The sequence below is a fragment of the Chiloscyllium punctatum genome, chromosome 28 (assembly GCF_047496795.1).
Source record: "Chiloscyllium punctatum isolate Juve2018m chromosome 28, sChiPun1.3, whole genome shotgun sequence".
In the NCBI taxonomy this organism is placed as follows: Eukaryota; Metazoa; Chordata; class Chondrichthyes; order Orectolobiformes; family Hemiscylliidae; genus Chiloscyllium; species Chiloscyllium punctatum.
In genome coordinates this window covers 5,437,659-5,454,953 of record NC_092766.1, presented here as the reverse complement: position 1 = coordinate 5,454,953, position 17,295 = coordinate 5,437,659, and the positions used below count along the sequence as shown (strand labels likewise).

Below are 17,295 nucleotides of genomic sequence, written 5' to 3'. Positions count from 1 at the left end.
CCCTGAGAGAGAGGGGGGACTGAGAGACACCAGTCAGTGTACAGATATCTCCCTGAGAGAGAGAGAGGGGACTGAGAGACACCAGTCAGTGTACAGATATCTCCCTGAGAGAGAGAGGGGACTGAGAGACACCAGTCAGTGTACAGATATCTCCCTGAGAGAGAGAGGGGGGACTGAGTGACATCAGTCAGTGTACAGATATCTCCCTGAGAGAGAGAGAGAGGACTGAGAGACACCAGTCAGTGTACAGATATCTCCCTGAGAGAGAGGGGGGACTGAGAGACACCAGTCAGTGTACAGATATCTCCCTGAGAGAGAGAGAGGGGACTGAGAGACACCAGTCAGTGTACAGATATCTCCCTGAGAGAGGGGACTGAGAGACACCAGTCAGTGTACAGATATCTCCCTGAGAGAGAGAGGGGGGGGACTGAGAGACACCAGTCAGTGTACAGATATCTCCCTGAGAGAGAGGGGACTGAGAGACACCAGTCAGTGTACAGATATCTCCCTGAGAGAGAGAGAGGGGACTGAGAGACACCAGTCAGTGTACAGATATCTCCATGAGAGAGAGGGGACTGAGAGACACCAGTCAGTGTACAGATATCTCCCTGAGAGAGAGAGGGGGGACTGAGAGACACCAGTCAGTGTACAGATATCTCCCTGAGAGAGAGATGGGGGGGACTGAGAGACACCAGTCAGTGTACAGATATCTCCCTGAGAGAGAGAGGGGACTGAGAGACACCAGTCAGTGTACAGATATCTCCCTGAGAGAGAGAGAGGGGGGACTGAGAGACACCTGTCAGTGTACAGATATCTCCCTGAGAGAGAGAGGGGACTGAGAGACACCAGTCAGTGTACAGATATCTCCCTGAGAGAGAGAGAGGGGACTGAGAGACACCAGTCAGTGTACAGATATCTCCCTGAGAGAGAGAGGACTGAGAGACACCAGTCAGTGTACAGATATCTCCCTGAGAGAGAGAGAGGGGACTGAGAGACACCAGTCAGTGTACAGATATCTCCCTGAGAGAGAGAGGACTGAGAGACACTAGTCAGTGTACAGATATCTCCCTGAGAGAGAGAGGGGACTGAGAGAAACCAGTCAGTGTACAGATATCTCCCTGAGAGAGAGAGAGGAGACTGAGAGACACCAGTCAGTGTACAGATATCTCCCTGAGAGAGGGGACTGAGAGACACCAGTCAGTGTACAGATATCTCCCTGAGAGAGGGGGGGGACTGAGAGACACCAGTCAGTGTACAGATATCTCCGTGAGAGAGAGAGGGGGGACAGAGAGACACCAGTCAGTGTACAGATATCTCCCTGAGAGAGAGAGTGGACTGAGAGACACCAGTCAGTGTACAGATATCTCCCTGAGAGAGAGAGGGGACTGAGAGACACCAGTCAGTGTACAGATATCTCCCTGAGAGAGAGAGAGGACTGAGAGACACCAGTCAGTGTACAGATATCTCCCTGAGAGAGAGGGGGGGGGGCTGAGAGACACCAGTCAGTGTACAGATATCTCCCTGAGAGAGAGAGAGGGGACTGAGAGACACCAGTCAGTGTACAGATATCTCCGTGAGAGAGAGAGGGGGGACAGAGAGACACCAGTCAGTGTACAGATATCTCCCTGAGAGAGAGAGTGGACTGAGAGACACCAGTCAGTGTACACAGATATCTCCCTGAGAGAGAGAGTGGACTGAGAGACACCAGTCAGTGTACAGATATCTCCCTGAGAGAGTGGGGGGGAACTGAGAGACACCAGTCAGTGTACAGATATCTCCCTGAGAGAGAGAGGGGGGACTGAGAGACACCAGTCAGTGTACAGATATCTCCCTGAGAGAGAGAGGGGGGACTGAGAGACGCCAGTCAGTGTACAGATATCTCCCTGAGAGAGAGGGGGGACTGAGAGACACCAGTCAGTGTACAGATATCTCCCTGAGAGAGAGAGAGGGGACTGAGAGACACCAGTCAGTGTACAGATATCTCCCTGAGAGAGAGAGGGGACTGAGAGACACCAGCCAGTGTACAGATATCTCCCTGAGAGAGTGGGGGGGAACTGAGAGACACCAGTCAGTGTACAGATATCTCCCTGAGAGAGAGGGGGGACTGAGAGACACCAGTCAGTGTACAGATATCTCCGTGAGAGAGAGAGGGGGGACAGAGAGACACCAGTCAGTGTACAGATATCTCCCTGAGAGAGAGAGTGGACTGAGAGACACCAGTCAGTGTACAGATATCTCCCTGAGAGAGTGGGGGGGAACTGAGAGACAACAGTCAGTGTACAGATATCTCCCTGAGAGAGAGAGGGGGGACTGAGAGACACCAGTCAGTGTACAGATATCTCCCTGAGAGAGAGAGGGGGGACTGAGAGACGCCAGTCAGTGTACAGATATCTCCCTGAGAGAGAGGGGGGACTGAGAGACACCAGTCAGTGTACAGATATCTCCCTGAGAGAGAGAGAGGGGACTGAGAGACACCAGTCAGTGTACAGATATCTCCCTGAGAGAGAGAGGGGACTGAGAGACACCAGTCAGTGTACAGATATCTCCCTGAGAGAGAGAGGGGGGACTGAGAGACACCAGTCAGTGTACAGATATCTCCCTGAGAGAGAGAGAGGACTAAGAGACTCCAGTCAGTGTACAGATATCTCCCTGAGAGAGAGGGGGGACTGAGAGACACCAGTCAGTGTATAGATATCTCCCTGAGAGAGAGAGAGGGGACTGAGAGACACCAGTCAGTGTACAGATATCTCCCTGAGAGAGAGGGGACTGAGAGACACCAGTCAGTGTACAGATATCTCCCTGAGAGAGAGGGGGGACTGAGAGACACCAGTCAGTGTACAGATATCTTCCTGAGAGAGAGAGGGGGACTGAGAGACACCAGTCAGTGTACAAATACCTCCCTGAGAGAGAGGGGGGACTGAGAGACACCAGTCAGTGTACAGATATCTCCCTGAGAGAGAGGGGGGGGGGACTGAGAGACACCAGTCAGTGTACAGATATCTCCCTGAGAGAGAGGGGACTGAGAGACACCAGTCAGTGTAAAGATATCTCCCTGAGAGAGAGAGAGAGGACTGAGAGACACCAGTCAGTGGACAGATATCTCCCTGAGAGAGAGGGGGGACTGAGAGACATCAGTCAGTTAACAGATATCTCCCTGAGAGAGAGAGAGAGGGGACTGAGAGACACCAGTCAGTGTACAGATATCTCCCTGAGAGAGAAAGGGAACTGAGAGACACCAGTCAGTGTACGCATATCTCCCTGAGAGAGAGAGGGGACTGAGAGAAACCAGTCAGTGTACAGATATCTCCCTGAGAGAGAGAGAGGACTGAGGGACACCAGTCAGTGTACAGATATCTCCCTGAGAGAGAGGGGACTGAGAGACACCAGTCAGTGTACAGATATCTCCCTGAGAGAGAGAGGGGACTGAGAGACACCAGTCAGTGTACTAATATCTCCCTGAGAGAGAGAGGGGACTGAGAGACACCAGTCAGTGTACAGATATCTCCCTGAGAGAGAGAGAGGGGACTGAGAGACACCAGTCAGTGTACAGATATCTCCCTGAGAGAGAGAGAGGGGACTGAGAGACACCAGTCAGTGTACACATATCTCCCTGAGAGAGAGAGGGGACTGATTGACACCAGTCAGTGTACAGATATCTCCCTGAGAGAGACAGGGGGAACTGAGAGACACCAGTCAGTGTACAGATATCTCCCTGAGAGAGAGAGGGGGGACAGAGAGACACCAGTCAGTGTACAGATATCTCCCTGAGAGAGACAGGGGGGACTGAGGGACACCAGTCAGTGTACAGATATCCCCCTGAGAGAGGGGACTGTGAGACACCAGTCAGTGTACAGATATCTCCCTGAGAGAGAGGGGCGAGACTGAGAGACACCAGTCAGTGTACAGACATCTCCCTGAGAGAGAGAGGGGGGACTGAGAGACACCAGTCAGTGTACAGATATCTCCCTGAGAGAGAGAGAGGACTGAGAGACACCAGTCAGTGTACAGATATCACCCTGAGAGAGAGAGAGGGGACTGAGAGACACCAGTCAGTGTGCAGATATCTCCGTGAGAGAGAGAGAGTGGACTGAGAGAAACCAGTCAGTGTACAGATATCTCCCTGAGAGAGAGAGGGGAGTGAGAGACAACAGTCAGTGTACAGATATCTCCCTGAGAGAGAGGGGGGGGGACTGAGAGACACCAGTTAGTGTACAGATATCTCCCTGAGAGAGAGAGGGGGGACTGAGAGACACCAGTCAGTGTACAGATATCTCCCTGAGAGAGAGAGAGGACTGAGAGACACCAGTCAGTGTACAGATATCACCCTGAGAGAGAGAGAGGGGACTGAGAGACACCAGTCAGTGTACAGATATCTCCCTGAGAGAGAGAGAGGGGACTGAGAGGCACCAGTCAGTGTACAGATATCTCCCTGAGAGAGAGAGAGGGGACTGAGAGACACCAGTCAGTGTACAGATATCTCCCTGAGAGAGAGAGAGAGGGGGGACTGAGAGACACCAGTAAGTGTACAGATATCTCCCTGAGAGAGAGGGGACTGAGAGACACCAGTCAGTGTAAAGATATCTCCCTGAGAGAGAGAGAGAGGACTGAGAGACACCAGTCAGTGTACAGATATCTCCCTGAGAGAGAGAGAGAGGGGACTGAGAGACACCAGTCAGTGTACAGATATCTCCCTGAGAGAGAGAGGGGGGACTGAGAGACACCAGTCAGTGTACAGATATCTCCCTGAGAGAGAGAGAGGGGACTGAGAGACACCAGTCAGTGTACAGATATCTCCCTGAGAGAGAGAGAGGGGACTGAGAGACACCAGTCAGTGTACAGATATCTCCCTGAGAGAGAGAGAGAGGGGGGACTGAGAGACACCAGTAAGTGTACAGATATCTCCCTGAGAGAGAGGGGACTGAGAGACACCAGTCAGTGTAAAGATAACTCCCTGAGAGAGAGAGAGAGGACTGAGAGACACCAGTCAGTGTACAGATATCTCCCTGAGAGAGAGAGAGAGGGGACTGAGAGACACCAGTCAGTGTACAGATATCTCCCTGAGAGAGAGAGAGGGGACTGAGAGACACCAGTCAGTGTACAGATATCTCCCTGAGAGAGAGAGAGGGGACTGAGAGACACCAGTCAGTGTACAGATATCTCCCTGAGAGAGAGAGGGGGTACTGAGAGACCCCAGTCAGTGTACAGATATCTCCCTGAGAGAGAGAGAGGGGGGAATGAGAGACACCAGTCAGTGTACAGATATCTCCCTGAGAGAGAGAGGGGGGACTGAGAGACACCAGTCAGTGTACAGATATCTCCCTGAGAGAGAGAGAGAGGGGGGACTGAGAGACACCAGTCAGTGTACAGATATCGCCCTGAGAGAGAGAGAGGGGACTGAGAGACACCAGTCAGTGTAAAGATATCTCCCTGAGAGAGAGAGAGGGGACTGTGAGACACCAGTCAGTGTACAGATATCTCCCTGAGAGAGAGAGAGGGGACTGAGAGACACCAGCCAGTGTACAGATATCTCCCTGAGAGAGAGAGGACTGAGAGACACCAGTCAGTGTACAGATATCTCCTTGAGAGAGAAAGGGAACTGAGAGACACCAGTCAGTGTACAGATATCTCCCTGAGAGAGAGAGAGGGGACTGAGAGACACCAGTCAGTGTACAGATATCTCCCTGAGAGAGAGAGGACTGAGAGACACCAGTCAGTGTACAGATATCTCCCTGAGAGAGAGAGAGGGGACTGAGAGACACCAGTCAGTGTACAGATATCTCCCTGAGAGAGAGAGGACTGAGAGACACTAGTCAGTGTACAGATATCTCCCTGAGAGAGAGAGGGGACTGAGAGAAACCAGTCAGTGTACAGATATCTCCCTGAGAGAGAGAGAGGAGACTGAGAGACACCAGTCAGTGTACAGATATCTCCCTGAGAGAGGGGACTGAGAGACACCAGTCAGTGTACAGATATCTCCCTGAGAGAGAGAGGGGGGACAGAGAGACACCAGTCAGTGTACAGATATCGCCCTGAGAGAGAGAGGGGACTGAGAGACACCAGTCAGTGTACAGATATCTCCCTGAGAGAGAGAGAGGACTGAGAGACACCAGTCAGTGTACAGATATCTCCCTGAGAGAGAGGGGGGGGCTGAGAGACACCAGTCAATGTACAGATATCTCCCTGAGAGAGAGGGGGGGAACTGAGAGACACCAGTCAGTGTACAGATATCTCCCTGAGAGAGAGCGGGGGGACTGAGAGACGCCAGTCAGTGTACAGATATCTCCCTGAGAGAGAGAGGGGGGACTGAGAGACACCAGTCAATGTACAGATATCTCCCTGAGAGAGAGAGGGGGGACTGAGAGACACCAGCCAGTGTACAGATATCTCCCTGAGAGAGAGCGGGGGGACTGAGAGACGCCAGTCAGTGTACAGATATCTCCCTGAGAGAGAGGGGGGACTGAGAGACACCAGTCAGTGTACAGATATCTCCCTGAGAGAGAGAGAGGGGACTGAGAGACACCAGTCAGTGTACAGATATCTCCCTGAGAGAGAGAGGGGACTGAGAGACACCAGTCAGTGTACAGATATCTCCCTGAGAGAGAGAGGGGGGACTGAGTGACACCAGTCAGTGTACAGATATCTCCCTGTGAGAGAGAGGGGACTGAGAGACACCAGTCAGTGTATAGATATCTCCGTGAGAGAGAGAGAGGGGACTGATTGACACCAGTCAGTGTACAGATATCTCCCTGAGAGAGAGAGAGGACTGAGAGACACCAGTCAGTGTACAGATATCTCCCTGAGAGAGAGGGGGGGGACTGAGAGACACCAGTCAATGTACAGATATCTCCCTGAGAGAGAGGGGGGGAACTGAGAGACACCAGTCAGTGTACAGATATCTCCCTGAGAGAGAGAGGGTGGACTGAGAGACACCAGTCAGTGTACAGATATCTCCCTGAGAGAGAGCGGGGGGACTGAGAGACGCCAGTCAGTGTACAGATATCTCCCTGAGAGAGAGGGGGGACTGAGAGACACCAGTCAGTGTACAGATATCTCCCTGAGAGAGAGAGAGGGGACTGAGAGACACCAGTCAGTGTACAGATATCTCCCTGAGAGAGAGAGGGGACTGAGAGACACCAGTCAGTGTACAGATATCTCCCTGAGAGAGAGAGGGGGGACTGAGTGACATCAGTCAGTGTACAGATATCTCCCTGAGAGAGAGAGAGAGGACTGAGAGACACCAGTCAGTGTACAGATATCTCCCTGAGAGAGAGGGGGGACTGAGAGACACCAGTCAGTGTACAGATATCTCCCTGAGAGAGAGAGAGGGGACTGAGAGACACCAGTCAGTGTACAGATATCTCCCTGAGAGAGGGGACTGAGAGACACCAGTCAGTGTACAGATATCTCCCTGAGAGAGAGAGGGGGGGGACTGAGAGACACCAGTCAGTGTACAGATATCTCCCTGAGAGAGAGGGGACTGAGAGACACCAGTCAGTGTACAGATATCTCCCTGAGAGAGAGAGAGGGGACTGAGAGACACCAGTCAGTGTACAGATATCTCCATGAGAGAGAGGGGACTGAGAGACACCAGTCAGTGTACAGATATCTCCCTGAGAGAGAGAGGGGGGACTGAGAGACACCAGTCAGTGTACAGATATCTCCCTGAGAGAGAGATGGGGGGGACTGAGAGACACCAGTCAGTGTACAGATATCTCCCTGAGAGAGAGAGGGGACTGAGAGACACCAGTCAGTGTACAGATATCTCCCTGAGAGAGAGAGAGGGGGGACTGAGAGACACCTGTCAGTGTACAGATATCTCCCTGAGAGAGAGAGGGGACTGAGAGACACCAGTCAGTGTACAGATATCTCCCTGAGAGAGAGAGAGGGGACTGAGAGACACCAGTCAGTGTACAGATATCTCCCTGAGGGAGAGGGGGGACTGAGAGACACCAGTCAGTGTACAGATATCTCCCTGAGGGAGAGAGGGGACTGAGAGACACCAGTCAGTGTACAGATATCTCCCAGAGAGTGAGAGAGGGGACTGAGAGACACCAGTCAGTGTACAGATATCTCCCTGAGAGAGAGGGGACTGAGAGACACCAGTCAGTGTACAGATATCTCCCTGAGAGAGAGGGGGGACTGAGAGACACCAGTCAGTGTACAGATATCTCCCTGAGAGAGAGAGGGGACTGAGAGACACCAGTCAGTGTACAGATATCTCCCTGAGAGAGAGGGGACTGAGAGACACCAGTCAGTGTACAGATATCTCCCAGAGAGAGAGAGAGGGGACTGAGAGACACCAGTCAGTGTACAGATATCTCCCTGAGAGAGAGGGGGGACTGAGAGACACCAGTCAGTGTACAGATATCTCCCTGAGAGAGATAGAGAGAGAGGTTGGCTGGGGGGTACTGAGAGACACGAGGAAGGGCAGACTCTCGGTAAGAGTGAGAGAGGGACTGATTTCTGATCAGATTATGTTGCGCTGACCTGGTGCGAGACGCAGGACTGACACTTCGGGTCTCACCTTCACCAGGCTCTCGAGAAACGCTGGAAAACAGACGAGGAGGCAAATTGGTCAGGAAACAGGACTCCAGCAAACAGATATCTCACCCCGTACTGTCCCTGCCTCTGGGATGGGGGGGTACAGTGTAGAGGGAGCTTTACTCTGTATCTAACCCCGTACTGTCCCTGTCCCTGGGATGGGGGGGACAGTGTAGAGGGAGCTTTACTCTGTATCTCACCCCGTACTGTCCCTGTCCCTGGGATGGGGGGGTACAGTGTAGAGGGAGCTTTACTCTGTATCTAACCCCGTGCTGTCCCTGTCCCTGGGATGGGGGTCAGTGTAGAGGGAGCTTTACTCTGTATCTAACCCCGTACTGTCCCTGTCCCTGGGATGGTGGGGGGTACAGTGTAGAGAGAGCTTTACTCTGTATGTAACCCCTTGCTGTCCCTGCCTCTGGGATGGGGGGTACAGTGTAGAGGCAGCTTTACTCTGTATCTAACCCCGTACTGTCCCTGTCCCTGGGATGGGGGGGACAGTGTAGAGGGAGCTTTACTCTGTCTCTAACCCCGTGCTGTACCTGGGATGGTGGGGGGGACAGTGTAGAGGGAGCTTTACTCTGTATCTAACCCCGTACTGTCCCTGTCCCTGGGATGGGGGGGACAGCGTAGAGAGAGCTTTACTCTGTATCTAGCCCCGTACTGTCCCTGTCCCTGGGATGGTGGGGGGGACAGTGTAGAGGGAGCTTTACTCTGTATCTAAACCCGTACTGTCCCTGTCCCTGGGATGGGGGGGACAGTGTAGAGGGAGCTTTACTCTGTATCTAACCCCGTACTGTCCCTGTCCCTGGGATGGTGGGGGGGAACAGTGTAGAGAGAGCTTTACTCTGTATCTAACCCCGTGCTGTCCCTGTCCCTGTCCCTGGGATGGGGGGACAGTGTAGAGGGAGCTTTACTCTGTATCTAAACCCGTGCTGTCCCTGTCCCTGGGATGGTGGGGGGGACAGTGTAGAGAGAGCTTTACTCTGTATCTAACCCCGTGCTGTCCCTGTCCCTGTCCCTGGGATGGGGGGGACAGTGTAGAGGGAGCTTTACTCTGTATCTAAACCGTGCTGTCCCTGTCCCTTGGATGGGGGGTACAGTGTAGAGGGAGCTTTACTCTGTATCTAAACCCGTGCTGTCCCTGTCCCTGGATGGGGGGGACAGTGTAGAGGGAGCTTTACTCTGTATCTAACCCCGTGCTGTCCCTGTCCCTGGGATGGGGGGGGGACAGTGTAGAGGGAGCTTTACTCTGTATCTAACCCCGTGCTGTCCCTGGGATTGGGACACAGGATAGAGTGGCTTTATTCTGTATCTACACCCCCTATATCTCAACCAGATTGATGTGGGTATTATGGGGGTGTTCGGTGTGTGATGAGGGGGGTGAGGGGGGGTGTTCGGTGTGTGATGAGGGGGGTGAGGGGGGTGTTCGGTGTGTGATGTGGGGGGTGAGGGGGGTGTTCGGTGTGTGATGAGGGGGGTGAGGGGGGTGTTCGGTGTGTGATGAGGGGGGTGAGGGGGTGAGGGGGGTGTTCGGTGTGTGATGTGGGGGGTGAGGGGGGTGTTCGGTGTGTGATGTGGGGGGTGAGGGGGTGAGGGGGGTGTTCGGTGTGTGATGTGGGGGTGAGGGGGGTGTTCGGTGTGTGATGTGGGGGGTGAGGGGGGTGTTCGGTGTGTGATGAGGGGGGTGAGGGGGGTGAGGGGGGTGTTCGGTGTGTGATGTGGGGGGTGAGGGGGGTGAGGGGGGTGTTCGGTGTGTGATGTGGGGGTGAGGGGGGTGTTCGGTGTGTGATGTGGGGGGTGAGGGGGGTGAGGGGGGTGTTCGGTGTGTGATGTGGGGGGTGAGGGGGGTGAGGGGGGTGTTCGGTGTGTGATGAGGGGGGTGAGGGGGGTGTTCGGTGTGTGATGTGGGGGGTGAGGGGGGTGAGGGGGGTGTTCGGTGTGTGATGTGGGGGGTGAGGGGGGTGTTCGGTGTGTGATGAGGGGGGTGAGGGGGGTGTTCGGTGTGTGATGTGGGGGGTGAGGGGGTGAGGGGGGTGTTCGGTGTGTGATGTGGGGGTGAGGGGGTGTTCGGTGTGTGATGGGGGGTGAGGGGGGTGTTCGGTGTGTGATGAGGGGGGTGAGGGGGGTGTTCGGTGTGTGATGAGGGGGGTGAGGGGGGTGTTCGGTGTGTGATGTGGGGGGTGAGGGGGGTGAGGGGGTGTTCGGTGTGTGATGTGGGGGGTGAGGGGGGGTGAGGGGGGTGTTCGGTGTGTGATGAGGGGGGTGAGGGGGGTGTTCGGTGTGTGATGTGGGGGGTGAGGGGGGTGTTCGGTGTGTGATGTGGGGGGTGAGGGGGGTGAGGGGGGTGTTCGGTGTGTGATGTGGGGGGTGAGGGGGGTGAGGGGGGTGTTCGGTGTGTGATGTGGGGGGTGAGGGGGGTGTTCGGTGTGTGATGTGGGGGGGTGAGGGGGGTGTTCGGTGTGTGATGTGGGGGGTGAGGGGGGTGAGGGGGGTGTTCGGTGTGTGATGTGGGGGGTGAGGGGGTGAGGGGGTGTTCGGTGTGTGATGAGGGGGTGAGGGGGGTGTTCGGTGTGTGATGTGGGGGGGTGAGGGGGGTGTTCGGTGTGTGATGTGGGGGTGAGGGGGGTGAGGGGGGTGTTCGGTGTGTGATGTGGGGTGAGGGGGGTGAGGGGGTGTTCGGTGTGTGATGTGGGGGGTGAGGGGGGTGTTCGGTGTGTGATGTGGGGGGTGAGGGGGGTGAGGGGGGTGTTCGGGTGTGTGATGTGGGGGGTGAGGGGGGTGAGGGGGGGTGTTCGGTGTGTGATGTGGGGGGTGAGGGGGTGAGGGGGTGTTCGGTGTGTGATGAGGGGGGTGAGGGGGGTGTTCGGTGTGTGATGTGGGGGTGAGGGGGGTGAGGGGGGTGTTCGGTGTGTGATGTGGGGGGTGAGGGGGGTGAGGGGGGTGAGGGGGGTGTTCGGTGTGTGATGTGGGGGTGAGGGGGTGAGGGGGGTGAGGGGGTGTTCGGTGTGTGATGAGGGGGGTGAGGGGGGTGTTCGGTGTGTGATGTGGGGGTGAGGGGGGTGAGGGGGGTGAGGGGGGTGTTCGGTGTGTGATGTGGGGGGTGAGGGGGGGTGAGGGGGGTGTTCGTGTGTGTGATGTGGGGGGTGAGGGGGTGTTCGGTGTGTGATGTGGGGGGTGAGGGGGGTGAGGGGGTGTTCGGTGTGTGATGTGGGGGGTGAGGGGGGTGAGGGGGGTGTGTTCGGTGTGTGATGAGGGGGGTGAGGGGGGTGTTCGGTGTGTGATGTGGGGGGTGAGGGGGGTGTTCGGTGTGTGATGTGGGGGGTGAGGGGGTGAGGGGGTGTTCGGTGTGTGATGTGGGGGGTGAGGGGGGTGAGGGGGGTGTTCGGTGTGTGATGTGGGGGGTGAGGGGGGTGAGGGGGGTGTTCGGTATGTGATGAGGGGGGTGAGGGGGTGAGGGGGGTGTTCGGTGTGTGATGTGGGGGTGAGGGGGGTGAGGGGGGTGTTCGGTGTGTGATGAGGGGGGTGAGGGGGGTGGGGGGTGTTCGGTGTGTGATGTGGGGGGTGAGGGGGTGAGGGGGGTGTTCGGTGTGTGATGTGGGGGGTGAGGGGGGTGTTCGGTGTGTGATGTGGGGGTGAGGGGGGTGAGGGGGGTGTTCGGTGTGTGATGTGGGGGGTGAGGTGGGGGTGAGGGGGGTGTTCGGTGTGTGATGAGGGGGGTGAGGGGGGTGAGGGGGGTGTTCGGTGTGTGATGTGGGGGTGAGGGGGGGTGTTCGGTGTGTGATGTGGGGGGTGAGGGGGGTGAGGGGGGTGTTCGGTGTGTGATGTGGGGGGTGAGGGGGGTGTTCGGTGTGTGATGTGGGGGGTGAGGGGGGTGAGGGGGGGTGTTCGGTGTGTGATGTGGGGGGTGAGGGGGGTGAGGGGGGTGTTCGGTGTGTGATGTGGGGGGGTGAGGGGGGTGTTCGGTGTGTGATGAGGGGGGTGAGGGGGGTGAGGGGGGTGTTCGGTGTGTGATGTGGGGGGTGAGGGGGGTGAGGGGGGTGTTCGGTGTGTGATGTGGGGGGTGAGGGGGGTGTTCGGTGTGTGATGAGGGGGTGAGGGGGGTGAGGGGGGTGTTCGGTGTGTGATGTGGGGGTGAGGGGGGTGAGGGGGGTGTTCGGTGTGTGATGTGGGGGGTGAGGGGGGTGTTCGGTGTGTGATGTGGGGGGTGAGGGGGGTGTTCGGTGTGTGATGTGGGGGGTGAGGGGGGTGTTCGGTGTGTGATGAGGGGGGGTGAGGGGGGTGAGGGGGGTGTTCGGTGTGTGATGTGGGGGGGTGAGGGGGGGTGAGGGGGGGTGTTCGGTGTGTGATGTGGGGGTGAGGGGGGTGAGGGGGGTGTTCGGTGTGTGATGTGGGGTGGTGAGGTGGGGGTGTTCGGTGTGTGATGTGGGGGGTGAGGGGGGTGTTCGGTGTGTGATGTGGGGGGTGAGGGGGGTGAGGGGGGTGTTCGGTGTGTGATGAGGGGGGTGAGGGGGGGTGTTCGGTGTGTGATGTGGGGGGTGAGGGGGGTGAGGGGGGTGTTCGGTGTGTGATGTGGGGGGTGAGGGGGGTGAGGGGGGTGTTCGGTGTGTGATGTGGGGGGTGAGGGGGGTGTTCGGTGTGTGATGTGGGGGGGTGAGGGGGGTGTTCGGTGTGTGATGTGGGGGTGAGGGGGGTGAGGGGGTGTGTTCGGTGTGTGATGTGGGGGGTGAGGGGGGTGAGGGGGGTGAGGGGGGTGTTCGGTGTGTGATGTGGGGGGGTGAGGGGGGTGTTCGGTGTGTGATGTGGGGGTGAGGGGGGTGTTCGGTGTGTGATGTGGGGGGTGAGGGGGGTGAGGGGGGTGTTCGGTGTGTGATGTGGGGGTGAGGGGGTGTTCGGTGTGTGATGTGGGGGGTGAGGGGGGTGTTCGGTGTGTGATGTGGGGGGTGAGGGGGGGTGAGGGGGGTGTTCGGTGTGTGATGTGGGGGGTGAGGGGGGTGTTCGGTGTGTGATGAGGGGGTGAGGGGGGTGAGGGGGGTGTGGGGGTGTGTCGGTGTGTGATGTGGGGGGTGAGGGGGGTGAGGGGGGTGTTCGGTGTGTGATGTGGGGGGTGAGGGGGTGAGGGGGGTGTTCGGTGTGTGATGTGGGGGGGTGAGGGGGGTGTTCGGTGTGTGATGTGGGGGTGAGGGGGTGGTGTTCGGTGTGTGATGTGGGGGGTGAGGGGGGTGTTCGGTGTGTGATGTGGGGGGTGAGGGGGGTGAGGGGGGTGTTCGGTGTGTGATGTGGGGGGTGAGGGGGGTGAGGGGGGTGTTCGGTGTGTGATGTGGGGGGTGAGGGGGTGTTCGGTGTGTGATGAGGGGGGTGAGGGGGGTGTTCGGTGTGTGATGTGGGGGGTGAGGGGGGTGAGGGGGTGTTCGGTGTGTGATGTGGGGGGTGAGGGGGGTGAGGGGGGTGTTCGGTGTGTGATGTGGGGGGTGAGGGGGGTGAGGGGGGTGTTCGGTGTGTGATGTGGGGGGTGAGGGGGGTGTTCGGTGTGTGATGTGGGGGTGAGGGGGGTGAGGGGGGTGTTCGGTGTGTGATGTGGGGGTGAGGGGGGTGAGGGGGGTGTTCGGTGTGTGATGTGGGGGGTGAGGGGGGTGTTCGGTGTGTGATGTGGGGGGTGAGGGGGGTGAGGGGGGTGTTCGGTGTGTGATGTGGGGGTGAGGGGGGTGAGGGGGTGTTCGGTGTGTGATGTGGGGGGAGGGGGTGAGGGGGGTGTTCGGTGTGTGATGTGGGGGTGAGGGGGTGAGGGGGGTGGGTGAGGGGGGTGAGGGGGTGTTCGGTGTGTGATGTGGGGGTGAGGGGGGTGAGGGGGGTGTTCGGTGTGTGATGTGGGGGTGAGGGGGGTGTTCGGTGTGTGATGTGGGGGTGAGGGGGTGGGGGTGTTCGGTGTGTGATGTGGGGGGTGAGGGGGGGTGAGGGGGTGTGTTCGGTGTGTGATGAGGGGGGTGAGGGGGGTGTTCGGTGTGTGATGTGGGGGTGAGGGGGGTGAGGGGGGTGTTCGGTGTGTGATGTGGGGTGAGGGGTGTGGTGTGATGGGGGGGGTGAGGGGGGTGTTCGGTGTGTGATGTGGGGGGTGAGGGGGGTGAGGGGGGTGTTCGGTGTGTGATGTGGGGGTGTGAGGGGGTGAGGGGGGTGTTCGGTGTGTGATGTGGGGGGTGAGGGGGGTGAGGGGGGTGTTCGGTGTGTGATGTGGGGGGTGAGGGGGGTGAGGGGGGTGTTCGGTGTGTGATGTGGGGGGGGGGTGAGGGGGGTGTTCGGTGTGTGATGTGGGGGTGAGGGGGGTGAGGGGGGTGTTCGGTGTGTGATGTGGGGGTGAGGGGTGAGGGGGGTGTTCGGTGTGTGATGTGGGGGGGTGAGGGGGGTGTTCGGTGTGTGATGTGGGGGTGAGGGGGGTGAGGGGGGTGTTCGGTGTGTGATGTGGGGGTGAGGGGGGTGAGGGGGGTGTTCGGTGTGTGATGTGGGGGTGGGGGTGAGGGGGGTTGTTCGGTGTGATGTGGGGGGTGAGGGGGGTGAGGGGGGTGTTCGGTGTGTGATGTGGGGGGTGAGGGGGGTGAGGGGGGTGTGTTCGGTGTGTGATGTGGGGGGTGAGGGGGGTGTTCGGTGTGTGATGTGGGGGTGGTGAGGGGGTGTTCGGTGTGTGATGTGGGGGGTGAGGGGGTGAGGGGGGTGTTCGGTGTGTGATGTGGGGGTGAGGGGGGTGAGGGGGGTGTTCGGTGTGTGATGTGGGGGGTGAGGGGGTGTTCGGTGTGTGATGTGGGGGGTGAGGGGGGTGAGGGGGTGTTCGGTGTGTGATGTGGGGGGTGAGGGGGGTGAGGGGGGTGTTCGGTGTGTGATGTGGGGGTGAGGGGGGTGTTCGGTGTGTGATGTGGGGGGTGAGGGGGGTGTTCGGTGTGTGATGTGGGGGTGAGGGGGGTGAGGGGGGGTGTTCGGTGTGTGATGTGGGGGGGTGAGGGGGGTGTTCGGTGTGTGATGTGGGGGAGGGGTGAGGGGGGTGTTCGGTGTGTGATGTGGGGGGTGAGGGGGTGTTCGGTGTGTGATGTGGGGGGTGAGGGGGGTGAGGGGGGTGTTCGGTGTGTGATGTGGGGGGTGAGGGGGGTGAGGGGGGTGTTCGGTGTGTGATGTGGGGGGGTGAGGGGGGTGTTCGGTGTGTGATGTGGGGGTGAGGGGGTGAGGGGGGTGTTCGGTGTGTGATGTGGGGGGTGAGGGGGTGAGGGGGGTTCGTGTGGTGATGTGGGGGTGTGAGGGGGGGGTGTGGGGGTGTAGGGTGGTGATGTGGGGGTGAGGGGGTGTTCGGTGTGTGATGTGGGGGGTGAGGGGGGTGTTCGGTGTGTGATGAGGGGGGTGAGGGGGGTGTTCGGTGTGTGATGTGGGGGGTGAGGGGGGTGAGGGGGGGTGTTCGGTGTGTGATGTGGGGGGTGAGGGGGGTGTTCGGTGTGTGATGAGGGGGGGTGAGGGGGGTGTTCGGTGTGTGATGTGGGGGGTGAGGGGGGTGAGGGGGGTGTTCGGTGTGTGATGTGGGGGGTGAGGGGGGTGTTCGGTGTGTGATGTGGGGGGTGAGGGGGGTGAGGGGGGTGTTCGGTGTGTGATGTGGGGGGTGGGTGAGGGGGGTGTTCGGTGTGTGATGAGGGGGTGAGGGGGGTGTTCGGTGTGTGATGTGGGGGGGTGAGGGGGGGTGTTCGGTGTGTGTGTGATGTGGGGGGTGAGGGGGGTGTTCGGTGTGTGATGTGGGGGGTGAGGGGGGTGTTCGGTGTGTGATGTGGGGGGTGAGGGGGGTGAGGGGGGGTGTTCGGTGTGTGATGTGGGGGGTGAGGGGGGTGTTCGGTGTGTGATGTGGGGGTGAGGGGGGTGAGGGGGTTGTTCGGTGTGTGATGTGGGGGGTGAGGGGGTGAGGTGGGTGAGGGGGTGTTCGGTGTGTGATGTGGGGGGTGAGGGGGGTGTTCGGTGTGTGATGTGGGGGGTGAGGGGGGTGAGGGGGGTGTTCGGTGTGTGATGTGGGGGTGAGGGGGGTGAGGGGGGTGTTCGGTGTGTGATGTGGGGGGTGAGGGGGTGTTCGGTGTGTGATGTGGGGGGTGAGGGGGGGGTGTTCGGTGTGTGATGTGGGGGTGAGGGGGGTGAGGGGGGTGTTCGGTGTGTGATGTGGGGGGTGAGGGGGTGAGGTGGGTGTTCGGTGTGTGATGTGGGGGGTGAGGGGGGGGGTGTTCGGTGTGTGATGGGGGTGAGGGGGGTGAGGGGGTGTTCGGTGTGTGATGTGGGGGGTGAGGGGGTGAGGGTGGTGTTCGGTGTGTGATGTGGGGGTGAGGGGGGTGTTCGGTGTGTGATGTGGGGGTGAGGGGGTGTTCGGTGTGTGATGTGGGGTGAGGGGGGTGAGGGGGTGTTCGGTGTGTGATGTGGGGGGGTGAGGGGGGTGTTCGGTGTGTGATGTGGGGGTGAGGGGGGTGTTCGGTGTGTGATGTGGGGGGTGAGGGGGGTGTTCGGTGTGTGATGTGGGGGTGAGGGGGGTGAGGGGGTGTTCGGTGTGTGATGTGGGGGTGAGGGTGGGTGAGGGGTGTTCGGTGTGTGATGTGGGGGGTGAGGGGAGGGGGGTGTTCGGTGTGTGATGTGGGGGGTGAGGGGGGTGAGGGGGGTGTTCGGTGTGTGATGTGGGGGGTGAGGGGGGTTGAGGGGGGTGGGGGTGTTCGGTGTGTGATGTGGGGGGTGAGGGGGGTTGTTCGGTGTGTG

General features: G+C 58.9%; 1 protein-coding gene across 1 annotated transcript in view; it reads right to left on the bottom strand.

The window, feature by feature from the left end:
• The window catches only part of LOC140453866 (uncharacterized), a 109,191-nt gene that overhangs the window by 91,406 nt on the left and 490 nt on the right, over positions 1–17,295 (bottom strand). Inside the window, exon 2 of the mRNA XM_072548727.1 lies at positions 8,488–8,547. Coding sequence (XP_072404828.1) covers positions 8,488–8,547 — 60 coding nt within the window. The remainder of the gene's footprint in view (positions 1–8,487; positions 8,548–17,295) is intronic.